Source organism: Coregonus lavaretus (genome assembly GCF_964263955.1).
Source record: "Coregonus lavaretus genome assembly, contig: HAP1_SCAFFOLD_2496, whole genome shotgun sequence".
NCBI lineage: Eukaryota > Metazoa > Chordata > Actinopteri > Salmoniformes > Salmonidae > Coregonus > Coregonus lavaretus.
This window is the reverse complement of record NW_028160231.1, coordinates 27,238-46,332: the sequence shown is the minus strand read 5'-3', so window position 1 is coordinate 46,332 and position 19,095 is coordinate 27,238. Positions and strand designations below refer to the sequence as shown.

The 19,095-nt window shown below is 42.6% G+C and overlaps 1 protein-coding gene across 1 annotated transcript; it reads left to right on the top strand.

The window, feature by feature from the left end:
• Window positions 1-622: 622 nt before the first annotated feature.
• LOC311122010 (F-box only protein 15-like) lies at window positions 623-18,724 on the top strand (the record flags this gene model as incomplete). Its single annotated transcript, XM_084196439.1, has 12 exons — window positions 623-732; window positions 1,001-1,171; window positions 3,322-3,426; window positions 3,529-3,601; window positions 4,561-4,727; window positions 15,415-15,615; window positions 15,797-15,926; window positions 16,198-16,280; window positions 17,424-17,569; window positions 18,019-18,143; window positions 18,320-18,478; window positions 18,614-18,724. The coding sequence occupies 12 exons, from the start codon at window positions 623-625 to the stop codon at window positions 18,722-18,724; spliced, it is 1,581 nt and encodes a 526-aa protein (XP_084052565.1).
• Between the last annotated feature and the right edge of the window lie 371 nt (window positions 18,725-19,095).

Here is a 19,095-nt window from a genome sequence, read left to right as displayed (position 1 = left end):
ATAGGTGATGCATTTCCAGCTTTTACTTATACAGGAAAATAAAAGTAAAGCATGTGAGGTATCAGAAATTATGTAATGGAATTATAGTCAACCTAAAATATTGTCATATAATTATAAATACTGTTTATACAGGTTTTATACAAATGTTCTGTACAAATAGCCTCTAAAATATATGGAAACAGACCATACATGTCTCAGATGTTATTTTATTGGAAAGCTGTGAGTCCTTTTATATGATATAATATCAGTACTTGTTGCATTGACAACTTGTCCTATCATCAACTGATTTCAGCCAGTGTATGGTTGTGGATTGACTGCATTGTTTGAATGGAATGTTGACATATTAGCAGTTAATTAGAAAATTGTATGGAATCATTCCTCTAAAACTGTCTGGCTAGCTAGATAAATTCTTCACATTCATTGTTTTACATAATATCTTATCACGGCACTAGCAAACCATGGTTGACCATCTACCTGACCAACATGGCTGACATTTGGACATTCATAAAAAGGTTAAGCCATTCTAGTATTCTAATTCCTATTTCTATGCATGCAGCCTATCTGTAACCATGGCTACTGGAAGTATCTAGACAATTTCGCCGCAGTTTTGGAGAGGGTTTGGATGAAGACACCGCCAACCGAGGGTAGAGGACCTACAGGCGAAAAGAAGTGCAGACGTCCTAAAAGGAGAAAAATCATGCCCATAAAATCCCCGGGCTCGAGCACTCAAAGGTGGGTATAGCGTGGACCGAATGTCAACAAAGGCTGCTCAGACTACCATAGCTAGCTACTACTGTAGTTAATGACAGTTCACTTACGTAGCTAGCTAACGCGTTAGCTAGTTACAGAGAAACACGTTTGTTGACTTTTTTTTGTCAGTTTGCTTTCTAGCTACTTGTGGTGCATTATGCATATAGCTAATGTCAAGCTAGCTAGATACTAGTTGACTAGTTTGCTAGTTAGTTAGCTAGCTGAATGTCTTACATTTGTGTCTTTCTAGATGCTTGGCTACCAACAATGCAAAACGAGTGCCACTGACACAGAAAAAGGCCACTGTACCCAGCCATCCAGTACCAAGCAGGGTACCAACAAAGAGACTCACCTCTCCGCTACCAAGGTCTACTAGACATGCTGCAAGGCCAGCTGGCTGCACTCAGAACCACATAGAGCAGTAAGTGGGTTGCAGACACAGGAGGTTGGTGGCAGCTTAATTGGGGAGGACGGGCTCGTGGTAATGGCTGGAGCGGAATTGGTGGAATGCTATCAAATACACCAAACAAATGGTTTCCATGTGTTTGGTGCCATTCCATTTGCGCCGTTCCATCCATTATTATGAGCCGGCCTCCCCTCAGCAGCCTCCACTGTACACAGGTACTGGTAGTCTACCCAAATGCCAGGATAACCCTTTAGGGTTGGGTGATGTAACAGTTTAGCTAATCCTAGTTTATGAATGCAATATAATAATTATCAGCATTTGTGTCAAACTTGTTACAGTAGCTACTTCTTCAACTGGACGGGGGTGAAAAATTAACAAAATAAAAGTAATTCCATGACACAGGGAAGGGAAAAATAACATTAATCCACACAAACTACTTAACATTATTAACCAAACAAATTATAATATACATTTATATTCCCACTCCTTCAGTCATTTGAAAATTCAAATACCCTCCTTAGACTCTGAGGCCTGACAGGGTGGAACTGCACTAGACAGTACTCCATGTAGAACAGACAAACTCTTCTCTTTCCTGCCATTAACCAAACGATTCATCCTACATGCATTGACCACTCCAGGAATATTCTTCAGTAATTACTCCCTTGACAGGTGCCCTTCTCCGTAGCTCAAAACACGACACAGCGTAATCGTCAACTCGCCTGAGACCCAACAAAAAAATCTAAACATGACCAATTCTCGTGATCTTCACCGACTTAACTTTACCCAAAGCTTTCTCCAACATTTTTGATATTTTCAACGGATTCACCAAGTCGGGCACCAATACTCCCCCAAAATTAACTTGTACCAGATATGATGGGGGTATTATCAACACTAGCCGTTTCCTTTCCCCTTTCAATTTTGCGTCTTTTACCATTCTTATGGACAAAAGTCCATTCGTCCTCACTTACACCGCTATCTGATTCAAGTTCCACATCCTCTACCGCCATCTTCTCCGTCATTCATTACAGTAGCTAGCTAGCTACTTCGACACTTAATTAATGTGTAGCAGAGTGGAGGTGCCTCGTGCATTACGGTAATCATCATGTGATTTGGAAGTGTGAGCTTTTTGGTCCGTTTGAATTAATTGTTTGCGTGCACTGATTGGTTGCAGGTATGACAAGAATGCACCTCCACCTGTTTCCTACAAAAGGGTGGTCCATTTCCTGTTCTGTAATCTGCAGAGAGAAAGGACAAAGTTGCTACTGTCTCCAAGTCCCACCGTTAGAATTGAAATTAGAATAACTTTATTTTATACTGTATTTTATTTCATTCTGCAAACTGATGTTCATAAACAGTTGACAAATCTTCTATCAATCAATGAAATATATTTATAAAGTCCATTTTACATCAGCAGATTTCACAAAGTGCTATATAGAAACCCAGCCTAAAACCCCAAACAGAAAGCGATGCAGATGTAGAAGCACCAGTCTCTGTGTGTTTGTATTAATGTGTTAGCTGTAAGTATCCTGAGTACATGTGTTTGGCTGTGTGGACTTGGAGACAGCTAGGCACGAAACGTGGTGATGCATTCAAATTATGTTTGACTCACATTTACGTAAAAAAAATCCAAACAGTCCCTTTACAAGTCAGAATGTTCAATAAACTTCATTTGAATTGACTCTGCCGATTGTCTGTGGTGTTGGTCAACATTTTTTGACAAAATATCCACAGGAAAGTGTTATTAACCCGACATGAAAACGCATCTCTCTGTGTGTGGTAATCAAGATTTGTTTTCTCGTGACCAAAGGCACATGCACATGCACAAGACGGAAGTACATACAAGCGACGCATGCATGTAACCGAAGTCTGCAGGTGTTTACATGGTTTTGCACATGTGCCAGGTGATATAAATTTAAACCTGTGGATATTTTGTCTCAAATTTTGAGCGGCTGAAGGACAAACCGCACAGACAAATAAATTATGTAAATGTAATTTTATTCAATATTCTGGCTTGTAAGGAATACTTTGACAATTTTGCATTGCTGTTTCAGACTGTATATCAAGTATTGGTATAAAAGTCTGATTTATTAGGCAAGGAGACAGCCAGCAAGTGCCCAGTTCATGCCTTTTTTGACCCAGCCTTATTGTAATTTGTGTTTTATTAGACTGCCACCTGAGATCCTAATGAAGATCCTGTGGAACCTGGATGCCTCTTCTCTCTACTGCATTAGCTACGTCAACAAGCTTTTCTATAAGCTGGCCAAAAACAAGTAAGGATACTTTATATCCGGAGGCAGCAGGACTCGTCTCCACTATCTAGCAACCCTATTCAATCACATAATAGCTGAATATGTTGTCTAATTTCGTTGCAGTGGAATGTGGCGTAAAAAGTACTCTGCAAAATATGGGGAGAGTAAGAAGTTGAAGGCCAAGCACATGGACGAGGTTCAGTATAATTTCAATTGAATAACACTTTTAATTATCCCACTAGGGACAAAGTAGAGGGCAAGCTCGCAAAGCAGTATGAATTCAAATACAAGAAGCAGATACAAACATGCATAGCATACATATTGCACACTACATATGTACTGTACAACATGAAATATTTACATACCCAGTCTACACCGAGTGTACAAAACATTAGGAACACCTTTCTTATATTGAGTTGCACACCCTTTTGCCCTTAGAACAGCCTCAATTCGTCGGGGGATGGACTCTACAAGGTAATGTATGCACTCACTAACTGTAAGTCGCTCTGGATAAGAGCGTCTGCTAAATGAATAAAATGTAAATGTGTCGAAAGCATTCCACAGGGATGCTGGCCCATGTTGACTCCAATGCTTCCCACAGTTGTGTCAAGTTGGCTGGATGTCCTTTGGGTGGTGGACCATTCTTGATACACCCGGGAAACTGTTGAGCATGAAAAACCCAGCAGCATGGCAGTTCTTGACACACTTAATCCGGTGCGCCTGTCACCTACTACCATACCCTGTTCAAAGGCACTGAAATATTTTGCCTTGCCCACTCACCCTCTGAATGGCACACATACACAATCCATGTCTCAATTGTCTCAAGGCTTAACAATCTTTCTTTAACCTTTCTCCTCTTCATCTACACTGATTTTAAGTGGATTTAACAAGTGATATCAATAAGGGATCATAGCTTTCACCTGGATTCACCTGATCAGTCTATGTCATGGAAAGAGCAGGTGTTCCTAATGTTTTGTACACACAGTGTATATACACATACATAATACACAGTTGTTTCCCCCCCCCCCAATGTATTGAGTATGTGAATGGTTCATGATTTAGTATGTGTTTGGTATGTAAGTGAATACTGTATGCTTGTATATACTAATATAGCATTATGAACCAAATCTATTATGTTTCTGCTCCTCCATTCAGGTGGTGGAGAAGCTGAGTGTGATGAAGGTTCAGGAGAGACCAGAGGGCTACTGGAGAAGGCTGTACTTCAGGACCATAGCTGGCAACAACCACACCAAGTGGTTGAAGGAGCTGAGAACCATCAACCCCTACACAGGCCTTCCCAGCCACACAGAGAGAGTCCTCAGGTTAGATACTCTACTGGCTCTGTCGCTAAGGCTACACTGTAGGTACAGAAACAAACAGACTCCAATACCAGTATTGTCAGAACATACTAATTGAAACTCACAGGCCAGAATCAATCAAATATACCTTGTTACAATATGCCATGTTTAGGCTGTGCAATACCTTTGTTAAAGGTCCAATGCAGCTGTTTTTATCTCAATATCAAATCATGTCTGGCTAACAATTAAGTACCGTAAAACTTATTTTAAATGCAGTCTCAAAAAGCCAACTGTCCCTTTTAATAGCCGGGCAGCAGCACACATTACAGAAAATAAACGCCTGGGTCTAAATGAATTGTTTACGAGGTTACCATTGAATTACCATTAATTAATTTACAAGGTTTAATATTTGATTTGTTACATTAAATAATTCAGTAATGACTCAAAAAAATTATGGCAATCATCCATTTTTATCGCCAGTAAGAAGCTGCTAGCCATTGGCTGCTATCAGCTGAGAACTGCTAGAAAACTAGCAAGCACAAAAACAGTCAACAACTTTGGGAGTACAGACCATAGATTGTGGTACAGACCCCCAGACATCAGTTGATTGCCCTCTAGTGGCGAAAGTAAGAACTGCCGAAAATGCACAGTGAAAGAGGAGGAGAATTATTCTGTCAAGGAAAAGTTTTTTTTCTCCTGAAATAGAGGCATACTAAGACAAAAGAAACGTGACACAAGCTAGGTTTCCATCCAATTGGCGACAGATTTTAATCTTAAAATCTGCATAAAGAAAATATGCGCATTTTCCCACCAAATCAAATCAAACTTTATTTGTCACATGCGCCGAATACAACAGGTGTAGACCTTACCGTGAAATGATTACTTACAAGCCCTTAACCAATAATGCAGTTCAGAAAGAGTTAAGAAAATATGTTAATGTAAATAGTCCGGGTGGCCATTTGATTAATTGTTCAGCAGTCTTATGGCTTGGGGGTAGAAGCTGTTAAGGAGCCTTTTGGTCCTAGACTTGGCGCTCCGGTACCACTTGCCGTGCGGTAGCAGAGAGAACAGTCTATGACTTGGGTGACTGGAGTCTTTGACAATTTTTTGGGCCTTCCTCTGACACCGCCTAGTATATAAGTCCTGGATGGAAGGAAACTTGGCCCCAGTGATGTACTGGGCCGTACGCACTACCCTCTGTAGCGCCTTACGGTCAGATGCCGAGCAGTTGCCATACCAGGCGGTGATTCAACCGGTCAGGATGCTCTCGATGGTGCAGCTGTATAACTTTTTGACGGTCTGGGGACCCATGCCAAATCTTTTCAGTCTCCTGAGGGGGAAAAGGTGTCGTCGTGCCCTCTTCACGACTGTCTTGATGTGTTTCGACCATGATAGTTTGTTGGTGATGTGGACACCAAGGAACTTGAAACTCTCGACCCGCTCCACTACAGCCCCGTCAATGTTAATGGGGGCCTGTTCGTCCCGCCTTTCCCTGTAGTCCAAGATCAGCTCCTTTGTCTTGCTCACATTGAGGAAGAGGTTGTTGTCCTGGCACCACACTGCCAGGTCTCTGACCTCCTCCCTATAGGCTGTCTCATCGTTGTCGGTGATCAGGCCTATCACTGTTGTGTCGTCAGCAAACTTAATGATGGTGTTGGAGTCGTGTTTGGCCACGCAGTCATAGGTGAACAGGGAGTAGAGGAGGGGACTAAGCACACACCCCTGAGGGGCCCCAGTGTTGAGGATCAGTGTGGCAGACGTGTTGTTGCCTACCCTTACCACCTGGGGGCGGAAGTCCAGGATCCAGTTGCAGAGGGAGGTGTTTAGTCCCAGGGTCCTTAGCTTAGTGATGAGCTTTGTGGGCACTATGGTGTTGAACGCTGAGCTGGAGTCAATGAACAGCATTCTCACATAGGTGTTCCTTTTGTCCAGATGGGAAAGGGCAGTGTGGAGTGCGATTGAGATTGCGTAATCTGTGGATCTGTTGGGGGCGGTATAAAAATAAAAATAATTGGTCATTTAGCAGACGCTCTTATCCAGAGCGACTTACAGGAGCAATTAGGGTTAAGTGCCTTGCTCAAGGGCACATCGACAGATTTTTCACCTAGTCGGCTCGGGGATTAGAACCAGCGACCTTTCGGTTACTGGCACAACGCTCTTAACCACTAAGCTACCTGCCGCGAATTGGAGTGGGTTTAGGGTATCCAGGATGATGCTGTTGATGTGAGCCATGACCAGCCTTTCAAAGCACTTCATGGCTACCGACATGAGTGCTACGGGGCGATAATCATTTAGACAGGTTACCTTCGCTTTCTTGGGCACAGGGACTATGGTGGTCTGTTTGAAACATGTAGGTATTACAGACTCGGTCAGGGAGTGGTTGAAAATGTCAGTGAAGACACTTGCCAGTTGGTCCGTGCATGCTTTGAGTACACGTCCTGGTAATCCGTCTGGCCCCGCGGCTTTGTGAATGTTAACCTGTTTAAAGGTCTTGCTCACATCGGCTACCGAGAGCGTTATCACACAGTCGTCCGGAACAGCTGGTGCTCTCATGCATGCTTCAGTGTTGCTTGCCTTGAAGCGAGCATAAAATGCATTTAGCTCCTCTGGTAGGCTTGCCTCACTGGGCAGCTCGCGGCTGGGTTTCCCTTTGTAATCCGTAATAGTTTTCAAGCCCTTCCACATCCGACGAGCGTCAGAGCCGGTGTAGTAGGATTCAATCTTAATCCTGTATTGACGCTTTGCCTGTTTGATCGTTCGTCTGAGGGCTTAGCGGGATTCCAGATTAGTGTCCCGCTCCTTGAAAGCGGCAGCTCTAGCCTTTAGCACAATGCAGATGTTGCCTGTAATCCATGGCTTCTGGTTGGGATATGTACGTACAGTCACAGTGGGGACGACGTCGTCGATGCACTTATTGATGAAGCTGATGGCTGAGGTGGTATACTCCTCAATGCCATTGGATGAATCCCGGAACATATTCCTGTCTGTGCTAGCAAAACAGTCCTGTAGTGTAGCGTCTGCGTTATCTGACCACTTCCGTATTGAGCGAGTCACTGGTACTTTCTGCTTTAGTTTTTGCTTGTAAGCAGGAATCAGGAGGATAGAATTATGGTCAGATTTGCCAAATGGAGGGCGAGGAAGCGTCTCTGTGTGTGAGTAAAGGTGGTATTTCTTTCCCTGTGGTTGCACATGTGACATGCTGGGGCGGCAGGTAGCTTAGTGGTTAAGAGCGTTGTGCCAGTAACTGAAAGGTCGCTGGTTCTAATCCCCGAGCCGACTAGGTGAAAAATCTGTCGATGTGCCCTTGAGCAAGGCACTTAACCCTAATTGCTCCTGTAAGTCGCTCTGGATAAGAGCGTCTGCTAAATGACTCAAATGTAAATGTAAATGGTAGAAATGAGGTAAAACTGATTTAAGTTTGCCTGCATTAAAGTCCCCGGCCACTAGGAGCGCCGCTTCTGGATGAACATTTTCTTGTTTGCTTATGGCCTTGTACAGCTCGTTGAGTGCGGTCTTAGCACCAGGTTTGTGGTGGTAAATAGACGGCTACGAATAATATAGATGAGAACTCTCTTGGTAGATGGTGTGGTCTACAGCTTATCATAAGGTACTCTACCTAAGGCAAGCAATACCTTGAGACTTCTTTAATATAAGACATTGCGCACCAGCTGTTATTGAGAAATAGACACACACCCCCGCCCCTCGTCTTACCAGACGTAGCTTCTCTGTCCTGCCGATGCATGGAAAATCCCGCCAGCTCTATATTATCCGTGTCGCCGTTCAGCCACGACTCGGTGAAACATAAGTTATTACAGTTTTTAATGTCACGTTGGTAGGATATTCTTGAACGTAGATCATCCATTTAGTTTTCCAATGATTGCACGTTGGCCAATAGAACGGATGGTAGTGGAGGTTTACTCACTCACCAACGAATTCTCAGAAGGCAGCCCGACATCCGCCCCCTTTTTCTCCATCTTTTCTTCATGCAAATGACAGGGATTTGGGCACGTTTCTGAAAAAGCAGTATCCTTCTCATCAAACTCATTAAATAAAAAATCTTTGTCCAGTTCGAGGTGAGTAATCGCTGTTCTGTTGTCCAGAAGTTATTTTTGGTCATAAGAGACGGTAGCAGCAACATTATATACACAATAAGTTAAAAAATAATTTACAAACAACGCGAAAAAACTAACAAAATAGCGCAGTTGGTTAGGAGCCTGTAAAACGGCAGCCATTCCACCAAACTGACTTGTTGCGGATAAAAATCAGTGCGTGATGACCTAATACACACAAAATGTACTTTTTCGCTTTCATTTTCATCTACTGAATAAAATTCTAAAGTTCAATGTGTTTCCATTGCATTTTCAACTCTACCGATAGGTTTGTCACAAAAAACGGTTGCGTTAAATAGCAAATGTGCCTACTCTAGTCTTTCGTGCACTCTAGCCAACAGCTCGCAGATACAGTGCAGTAGGCTGTGCAGGAGGCTAGTCTACATGATGAGATTATTAATATGGATAAGAGTGAGAATATTTGTATTTGTCAAATGGTAGTCAAGCATCGATCATCATCTTACCAGAATAAGACCCTCGATATTTATTGGAAATGAGCATCAAGCTCATCACCTTGCAATTTCACCACCCTGTGAAGTTCATCACTTATTTAATCTGTAGCCTAATAATACACTGCATAGTTTCCTGAGTTGTAATGGGAAGACCACACACCATATCATCGCGTGACTCCAAGTTTACTTCTATATGATGGCTATTATATCAATAATTTTGTACATTAAGGTCTTTCCACCTCCATTTCTCACATTATTAATTTTACCGACACAAAAAGATCCCACAATGTCGAACAAACAAATTATCTGTTGGCATTTCCATCACGTCTGTCTGGATTTTTTTTTATACGGTATGACTTTGCTCGCATAACTGTGGATGGAAACATGGTTACAATGTGTAAATGATAACATATTAGTGCAGGAAATGAAGACATTTATTAAAATGATGGAAGTGTATGCTGGAATTAAACAATTAAAGATGCACTATGCAGAAATCGCTCCGCCATTTCCTGGTTGCTAAAATTCTAATAGTTGCCTAATTTCAATTTATGTGACAAAACAAGCAAGTATAGTGTAGAGAATCATTGTACCGTCTAAACCACTGTGAAATATGTTTTCCATAACCAAAAATATTGTATTTTCAGCTGTTTGAAGCTGGTGTACAAAATCAAAAGTAAAAGACAAAAAACTAAACTTAAGAAAGGGAAGCATAGAAATACACAGAACAGATCTACCACTTCTTAGACTTGCTTTCATTGAGAATGACATATCTATAACCAGGGGTGCACATAACTGGTACGCAGGTACGCAAGCGTGACAAAAATCAGGAATGCGTAATGCCACTTGTGTTACTACGCGCCTTTGCGTACTTGACCGATCTTCTCATCTAACCTTACACATGACATGTTGCTTGTCAACGACTGTCAGGGATGTCCAAAAAGCAACAGACATTAAGCAGCTTCTTTTGGCGTTTCGCCATCTACAAAGAAACGCCAACTGGAGCCAGAGCCGAAGAAAATACTTTTTTTCGGAAAAGTGGCTCCAAGATGTGCAGTGGCTTGAAGCTAACGATGAGCGCACTGAAATGTGGTGCAAGATTTGCCGCTCAAATCCACATCTAGCAGACAAAACAGGTGCATTTTATAAAGGCTCAGAAATTTCAACCATCCTTTATTTGACAAACATGAAAAGAGCAAGGAGCACACGAATGTGGCGCAAGCCATTGCTAAACAAGCTAGCCGAGAAGAAATGTCCAGTCGCCCACTTGCCAGATGGCGAGACAAGCTGAATGAAGAACAGCGGCAAGCTCTGTTTAATATTTTTCTCCTCGCCTTCCATAAAGCTAAACACGCACGCCCCATGTCTTCCTATTCTGAGGATGTTCCTTTACTGAAGCGGCTAGGAGTAAATGTCGGAGGTGCATATCATTCACGTGAAGGGGGCACACGGATCATGCAGAGCATCGCTCACACCATCAGCGGGGAGTTACGAGCCAAGTTGCAGTCTGCTGAATTTTGGGGGCTGCTTTTTGATGGATCTGAGGACATCACAAAAACTGAGCAGGAAATCGTTTACATTGTGTCTGTGTCCAGCAACGGAGAGTTTACTTCGGACTTTATTGGACTGATTGAATTGGGTGCTGACCGAACCGCGCAGGCCATAACAGACGGACTTGTGAGACTTTTCCAGGACATAGGCTTGGATGACTGGACAACAAAGTTGGTCGCTGTGTGCACAGACAGGGCTGCTGTCAACGTAGGTATCTACAACGGCGTTGTGCCAAAACTCCGGCAACTTGCTGCGTTTGGAGACTCCCTTGTGCACATTCTGTGCACCGCACACACACTGGAGAATTGCGCGAAATCAGCTAATCGCAATGTTCCTTACTGTGAGACATTTAATCGCTCTGTGGTCAAGCTGCTGCAGTTTTATTTACAAAAAGGTGGAGCAAAAAAAACTGCTGCACTGAATAAGCTATGTGAAGAAAATGGGATCTCCTTTGTGAAACTGGGTAAGTTTCATAATATCAGATGGTCTGCATGGAGGCATGAAACACTGTTAAAAATATCAAGACTATTGCCAGCCATTAAAATGCAACTGGTTACGAGTGATAACAGTGACTTGCAGCATATCTGCTCAGAGCGTTTTCAGTGCTTTCTGTCAAACATGCTTGACATTTGCAACATTTTGAAGACCACATCCATTAGGTTTCAGAAGGAAAAGCTGACCATTGGAGAATGTAAGGATTAACTCATGGTGGCCATTGGACAGTTCACACTTCTGCTTGATGGTGAAAGCCACAGGGCACACACTGTTTCCAATGCTGATGCTGACAGAGACAAGACACACTTACTCAGGGGGTTAATTGAAGAGTTTGAAATCAGATATGACTCCCTCAAGTCATGTGATCATTTCTTAGTATTTGATCCTTCAACATGGCCTCCAACATGGAAATGCAAGACCTCCACAGTTTTGGAAACACAACAGTTTGCAGCATTCTCAAGAAATATGAGGCCACCTTGCAACTTGACAAAGATACCACTGTGACAGAATGGATGCGCTTAAAGCAGGCAGGAAAACGCCTGGGAGCCTCTTCTATGTATGACTTGGTCCAAATAGTAAATACAAGTAACCCAGATGCTTACTCCAACATCAACAAGGTGGTTAAGCTGTCTCTTACACTGCCTTTAAGCAGTGCAGCTTGTGAGAGGGGATTCTCACATCTCAACATAATAAAAACCAAGTACAGATCTCGTCTGTCACATGCTCATCTCTCAGCACTGATGCACATTCACCTGTCAAAGCAGACCACAGAGACATTTGACCCAAAGCCTGCTGTTGACCTGTGGATGGAGACAGCTAATCGGAGGCTCAACCAAGGACAGGGAGGTGCATCTGCAGCATCTTCATCATCTACCATGCAGGAAGCTGAAGCAGAGGACAGTGGTGGCAGCACTGAGGAGGACAGTGAGGAAGACTGTACTTATTAAGACCACGCTACATATGGGGTGAGTACCAGACACTATCTGCTGGTACTCACATGAGTAACTCACTGAAAAAGTTATGTGCACCCCTGTCTATATCACATTATTTCAATGTGAATTTGGTCAGGTCACCCAAAAAGTAACATATTGCAGCTTTAACTACTTTCAATCAAGTGCGATGTGCTACATGGACTAAATAACTCAACTTGCTAGTTTGCCTGTCAGTAAAGAGAAGGGCGGGCTGTACGTTGATCCTGCTGCTCTGATTGGATAGAGCGAATGTGTATTTCTCAGTTCACTCACTTCTCTTCATAACTTCAACTGAATCCGATCACCGCTTGTTTCGATCTTATCATTTAGATTGCTGCTGCCTCGTGTTAGCCTGCTACTATGATAAATCAAAAGGCGAGGACGTTTGCTAGCCTAGCAAGCTATCAATGTGCATAATATCTAACAAGCGGGTAGGGAAAAAATATGAAATGCGCAGGCTGACTGAGTGACATCAAACTTGTCTGCCCGCTGCAAATTTAGGACACACAGACATCCCTCCGCGCGCTGCTCCTAATCTGCAGCTTTTTTGGTCGATAAACGTGCAGGGAGATAGGTATTTTGACAACATCTATTTAGGCATATCCGATCTGATTATGAACTGTCAATTTACTGATACGATTACGAATATGAGTATGGCCACACCCCTAATGGGGATGATACGAGCCTCCAAAATATAAAATGCCTGGGTCGTTCCACCTCAGAAAACACAAGAAAGAGGATTTCGACTCCCACCGTCTCAGATTGTTCTGAAATTGTTCCTGCAACATTATTATTTTTAAATATAATTTGATCTGAGGAATTAAGCTAATTGATTGCATCCAAATTGGCCATTTTAAATGTATAGGATTCATATAATCAATAAATATAGTACCTAACATCAGATTTGGACCAAACCTTTTTTCTAACAATGAGTAAAACATAAGGAATCCAAATAAATGGTCAAAGCCACTCAGGGACCCCCCACACCCTTCCCACCCCAACAACGAGTATATAGTATCAGTTCTCTATGTTTGACAAGTAGTATGGAGCTGCGGCTCCGAGTATTGTCCCTTTATCCTATGTAATGTATTCTCAGGGATATATATATATATTTTTTTTTTTTTTTCTCTGTTCAGAGAAATGTGTCATTGAAGTTGTTAGAATTATGTCACATCCTTCATCCTGATATTACCAGATTCTGACCACTAGACGGTGCTGTTCCAATTTGGGTGCAATCAAGTAACTTAATTTCTCAGAGATCAAATTATATTTCAACAATATAATATTGTAGGAATGCTAATCTTATCAAACTACAGAAAAAATGTCAGAACAATCTGAGATGGTGGGTATCATAGCTTGCTGAAATGAAATAGAACGACCTGCCTTCCATTTGTTTTTCTCTCCTCTCTGTTTATGACCTCTCTTATTAAAGCGCAGGGAGGAAGCCTCTGTCTGAAATGCGATCTGTGCTGTGGGGAATACCGATACACACACACACGGGTGAAAGCTCACTTAGCGTTTCTTCTGCTGTTTAAGGTCAGTTTTTTTAAAAACCTCTGATTAGATGCAACACTGGCACTCAATTTCTGAGTTCCATGGCAGCGGCCTTGGCGGATGGAGAAATAATTGTGTTTCTGTTTAAATAAATGATTTGAACCCCCACCCCTCCCTACATTCCCACCTGCCCAGACTACTCCCTCTGGTGACCTGTTTGTTCTTGCCATGCGGGGGGATGCGATTTACCCTGGTAATGATAATTTCACAAGACAACAGGTGGACGGACAAAACAACAGAGTCAATGGAATTCCCACAGGGCTCCCCAGGGCATCCTGGCTGTTTGGGTTCTTAGTTTTGTTCTCCTATTTAATTTATGTTGGATGAAGGTTGGGCTGCTGCCAGCAGACACAGGATGCATCATCGTGTGGGGGTATCCTTGAGCTGTGTTTGTAGAAAGAACTGGGTCAGAAATGTATCATAATACATGTGGTTTCATTTCAGGTATCTGCAAGTCATTTCTGTTTTAGTGGGTCATTGTCAATGCTGTGATTTCAATAGTCAACAACACATTGGTTGGTTTCCTCCTTCAAATGCTTTATTGAGCAATGAGGGTAGAATGGGAATTTATTTGGCATACATTGAATGGGCTCAGTCACAAACAGTTTACAAAAAGTTAGATAAGACATCATGTTTTTCCATAAAGTAATACTGACATAGTCAGAAGAACGTATACAGAAACGGTCATCGTCATCATAATTTGACACATTTTAGAAATAATATCATTGTTGTAGTACTTGAGTCCAGGACTCGTACTTGAGTCGGACTCAAGTCACGATTTTCATGACTCGTGACTCGACTCAGACTCGACCAGTGATGACTCGGACTCGACCAGTAGTGACTTTGTTGTCAAAGTCTCTCTCCCTTGCATTATTCAACATGATAGCTACAACAGCAAATGTCAGATAGCTACTGTATTAGCTATTCAATACAGTCATTTATCCAACTTTCTACGTTACAAAATGTAGCTTTGAGCACTACCAAGGGACTCATGACTCAACTCAGGACTCGAGCATAAAGGACTCGGACTTGGACTGGAATGCTAGGGACTTGGGACTCGGACTCGAGATTTAGTGACTTGACACTGACTCATACTCTGTATATTCTATTATGTACACTACCGTTCAAAAGTTTGGGTCACTTAGAAATGTCCTTGTTTTCGAAAGAAAAGCAAATTTTTTGTCCATTAAAATAACATGAAATTGATCAGAAATACAGTGTAGACATTGTTAATGTTGTAAATGGCTATTGTAGCTGGAAACGGCTGATTTTTAATGGAATATCTACATAGGCGTACAGAGGCTCATTATCAGCAACCATCAGTCCTGTGTTCTAATGGCACGTTGTGTTTGCTAATCCAAGTTTATCATTTTAAAAGGCTAATTGATCATTAGAAAACCCTTTTGCAATTATGTTAGCACAGCTGAAAACTGTTGCAAGTAAGCATTTCACTGTACCGTGTGCACATGACCAATAAACTTTGATTTGGCTACGTACATTTTAGTAGTTTTCAATAGGGTATGAAAACCATGTCAGTATCACTTCATTAAATTGTTCTCCTCTCTTTTGTCCTCTGTTTCAGAGAGCAACGTGTGGCCTGGGAGATCACAGTGTGTGACAAGTCGGGCTGTGAGGGGACTTTTGAGCAGAGCCACACTTACTACAGTGACTCGTCAGTGACGGTGTGCTGGAGCAACGGTTCATGGCCCGCCTTCCACCAACTCTCTACCCTACAGCTTCACGGTGTCAAGAAAGTTCCCCTCAAATGTCCCAGCGCCATCAAGTGAGTTTGCTTTCTCTCCTTCCTCACCATTTATTTATTGTTCCCTCCATCTCCTACCACCCATCCTTCTAGCCATCCCATATCAAATCATATTTGGGAGGTTTTGGTCCTGTTGAATGAAAAGAGCTCTTGTCTTTCTTCTGCCCTTCCCCCTCCTTCCTCTGTCCCCTCCACCCTTCAGGCCAGGCTGGTGGTCTCTGATGGCTCAGTTGGATATTGACACCATCTCTAAGAGCAGCCAGGTGAAAGGTGGAGACAGACTGGTCATGTTGCTGCTGCTGTCGCCTGGCATTGTCATCGGCATCTGGAGGGTAGGCCTACATTCACAGTATGTACTGATGATGAGGATGATGATGCACGAGGAGACTGATAATGAGGGTGATAATGATGGTATTGGTCTATTCCCCGATGATGAGGATAATTAGGAGGGGAAGGAAGATATTGAGTAATGATGGTGTTTCTCTATTCCCTGATGATGATGATAATTATGATGATGATCAGGAAGAGGATGATGATTAGGAGGAATAATATGATCTTAATGATTGAATAATGATGACGTCTATTCCCCGTTTCTCACCACAGGGCCAGTTGTCTATAGCCTTTGTGATGGCCACCTTCCACTACCACAGGCTGGTGGAGAGGAGTCTCCTGGGCTCGTCTATTTGGTATGCAGCCCCTGGCTCCCCTCACCCTGGTCCAGCCCAGCTACAACTCTCTCTGTATTCACCTTTTACCCACAGATGGCCCGCTGGCTGTTTCAAAGTGTCTTTGAAGACTGATGTCCCCTAACACGATTTGTTGTTCCACTATTTAACCCAGATGTATACATTATTCATATATTATTTTTGTTGCTTATTTGTTAAGTACATTAGTCTGTTAGTTTCAATATAATGCTTGTGTTGTTGTTTACATTATGGCAGTTTGCATTGCCAAGTGTACTCTAGGCACTCTACTCTCAAACTCTTGAAAGTCAAGAAAATAGTTAATTTCAATATTTAATAAACCAATTTGAGTTCAGCTGTTGATAATGGTAAACTAATGGCACACGATCAGTCGCTACTTCTGGCCCTCAAATGTACACTTAGGGCCAATGTCAATAACATGCATGCCAGTCTCCTGGCACAGAGTGGAGGAGACATTGACTGCATCACTGCTGATCTTTGTTAGAAGTATTGACGTGATGAATGTACCGAATTGTCTGTTCAGCCAGTTAACACACAGCTCAAAAACCCATACATACGCGGCAATACATGCAATCAGGGGTCTCTTCACAGTCCCCAAGTCAGAACAGAGGCTGGGAAACGCACAGTACTGTATAGAGCAATGACTACATGGAGTTATTTTCCACCTCAAGTAACTCAAGGCAAGAAATAAAATCAATTGAAATAAAAACATATAAAAACAAGGAACAATGCGGACTGTGAAGAGACACACTCCCATGAACCTTTAGTTGTTTTAAATGTTGTTATACATTTGTGTTGCTGTTCTTGTTTATTAGTGCTCTGTGTTTAGTCATGTTATATGTTTTGTGTGGACCCCAGGAAGAGTAGCTGCTGCTTCTTCAACAGCTAATGGGGATCCTAATAAAATAAAAAATGTCTATGATGATGTGTGCCTACTGCACACTGGCTCTACGTTGGTTCTGTGGGTTGATGTGACTGAGCCTTAGACTTGCAGATGGGGTGCTAACTCCCTCTCCTGGTGACAGGTGGGAATGGTCCTATATTCCTCTGTTTTACATTAATTCATTCTCCCTGTCTGTGTCTCTGTCTCTCATCTCTCTATCACTCTCTCTCTTTTTCTCCCAGCCCCTACACCATTCCAGAGAACATGCCTCCTTTCGACGACGTGGACCCGAACTATGGTCTACATGGTTACACGCTACACATTACCCTCCACAACACCGTGACGGAGATCATGTCTGGCCACTTCCCTGAACTCTTCTGTCGGAAAGGTAAACAAACCACTATCCACAGGGCTCAGGGTTAGGGTTATCATAGTCTCGCGTGGCCATCCTTCCAAATCTCGTCTCATTGACTCGACTATTGGAAGTCTGGAGAACTTCAATGTTGGATTTTGCGTTTGAATTGAAGCGCTGGCATTCATTTTCCATCTAGACACCGTACTCCACCCCTTTGTAGCTTCTTTCTGAGGAGAACTTCCCCAGGCGTTCAAACAGAAGGTGAGAAGCCTGGGGTCCCGAGGAGAATGATAGAGTTGGGTTGTTTTTAGCTTAGTGACATTGTTTAATATCAAGTCTGAACTGAGACTTCCTACAGTAGTGTGTGCCCTTGCCCGAGTTACTGAGTCTAGTCTTCCTTCCTCTGCCTTGTAGTTTCTCTACACAGCTACTTGACCATAGGCTGTTGTTGATGTCTTGATGTGGTCCTTGTCGTTGTCCAGGTCAGATCCATGAAGGCTTCATCCAGCTGAATGCCATCATCAGGAGTAAGCAGTCCCAGCACACCCCTCTCTCTGCCAGGGTCAGCCTGCCCTGGAGGTCTGACGCTCTGGAGGGGACTGTGAAGGTACTGGAAAGGAACACTGACTCACTGGTTTAGGTTACAGGAACCACCTGTCATAAGGCCTACATAATGTTGACAAAGCAATTACATAACAGATGGCATAAACCATCATCACTGATTTGCGCTAATGGCAGCATTTGTGTTTTTCTCTCTTTGTCTCCTCTCCTCTCTCTGTGTAGAATTGCTGCATGATGAGCCTGACCCTGCTGGATGAAACCCAGATGCCCTTCTGGTGTGTCAGCACGCCCGTCTCCATGGTGCTGGCCAATGAGGAGCCTTTCTCCTATGACTACCAGGGCCAGCACTTCCTGATCAAGTACCAGGATGCAGAGGGCAAGGTGTGTTTTAGCTTTATTAAATGATCAGTTATTGGCAGCACCAGACAGTGAGAAGCATGACTTTTGTTTCTCTACCAAAGTAAATAATAATTATAATAATTTATGTATTATATTATTTCATATGATTGTGTATAGGTACAGATGGACGTGGTGCGGCTGGAGGAACAGAGACAGTTCTTCCTTATTAATCTGGTGATCTACATCAGCACAGTCAAAGTCAACCAGCACTTTGGGAGAGCCTACTAAGGCTGCTGACTGTTGAGTGGACGCTGTAAGTTTGTACTATATGATCTCTGTATAGTTTTTTAAAAGTAAATTTCCCTATGCCCCAAAATATCTTAAAAATAATTAATCTGTTATGTGTTTATTGTGTGTTTCTAGCCCTTTATGGGGGGTACAATGTGCCAATTTTCAAATGCAGATATTTGTCATGGTGACAGCAGAAAATATCATAGTCCTGCTGGAATGCTTGCTGAATATTTAATGCTAAATTATATTATATTTCAATACAAGTGCCAGACTCCTAAGTTACCATGGTTCAGACATGGTGGGCTCTATTTTAACAAACCTAATGCAATGTTAAATCTAACATGCTGACTAGAGCGGCCACGTTGCAT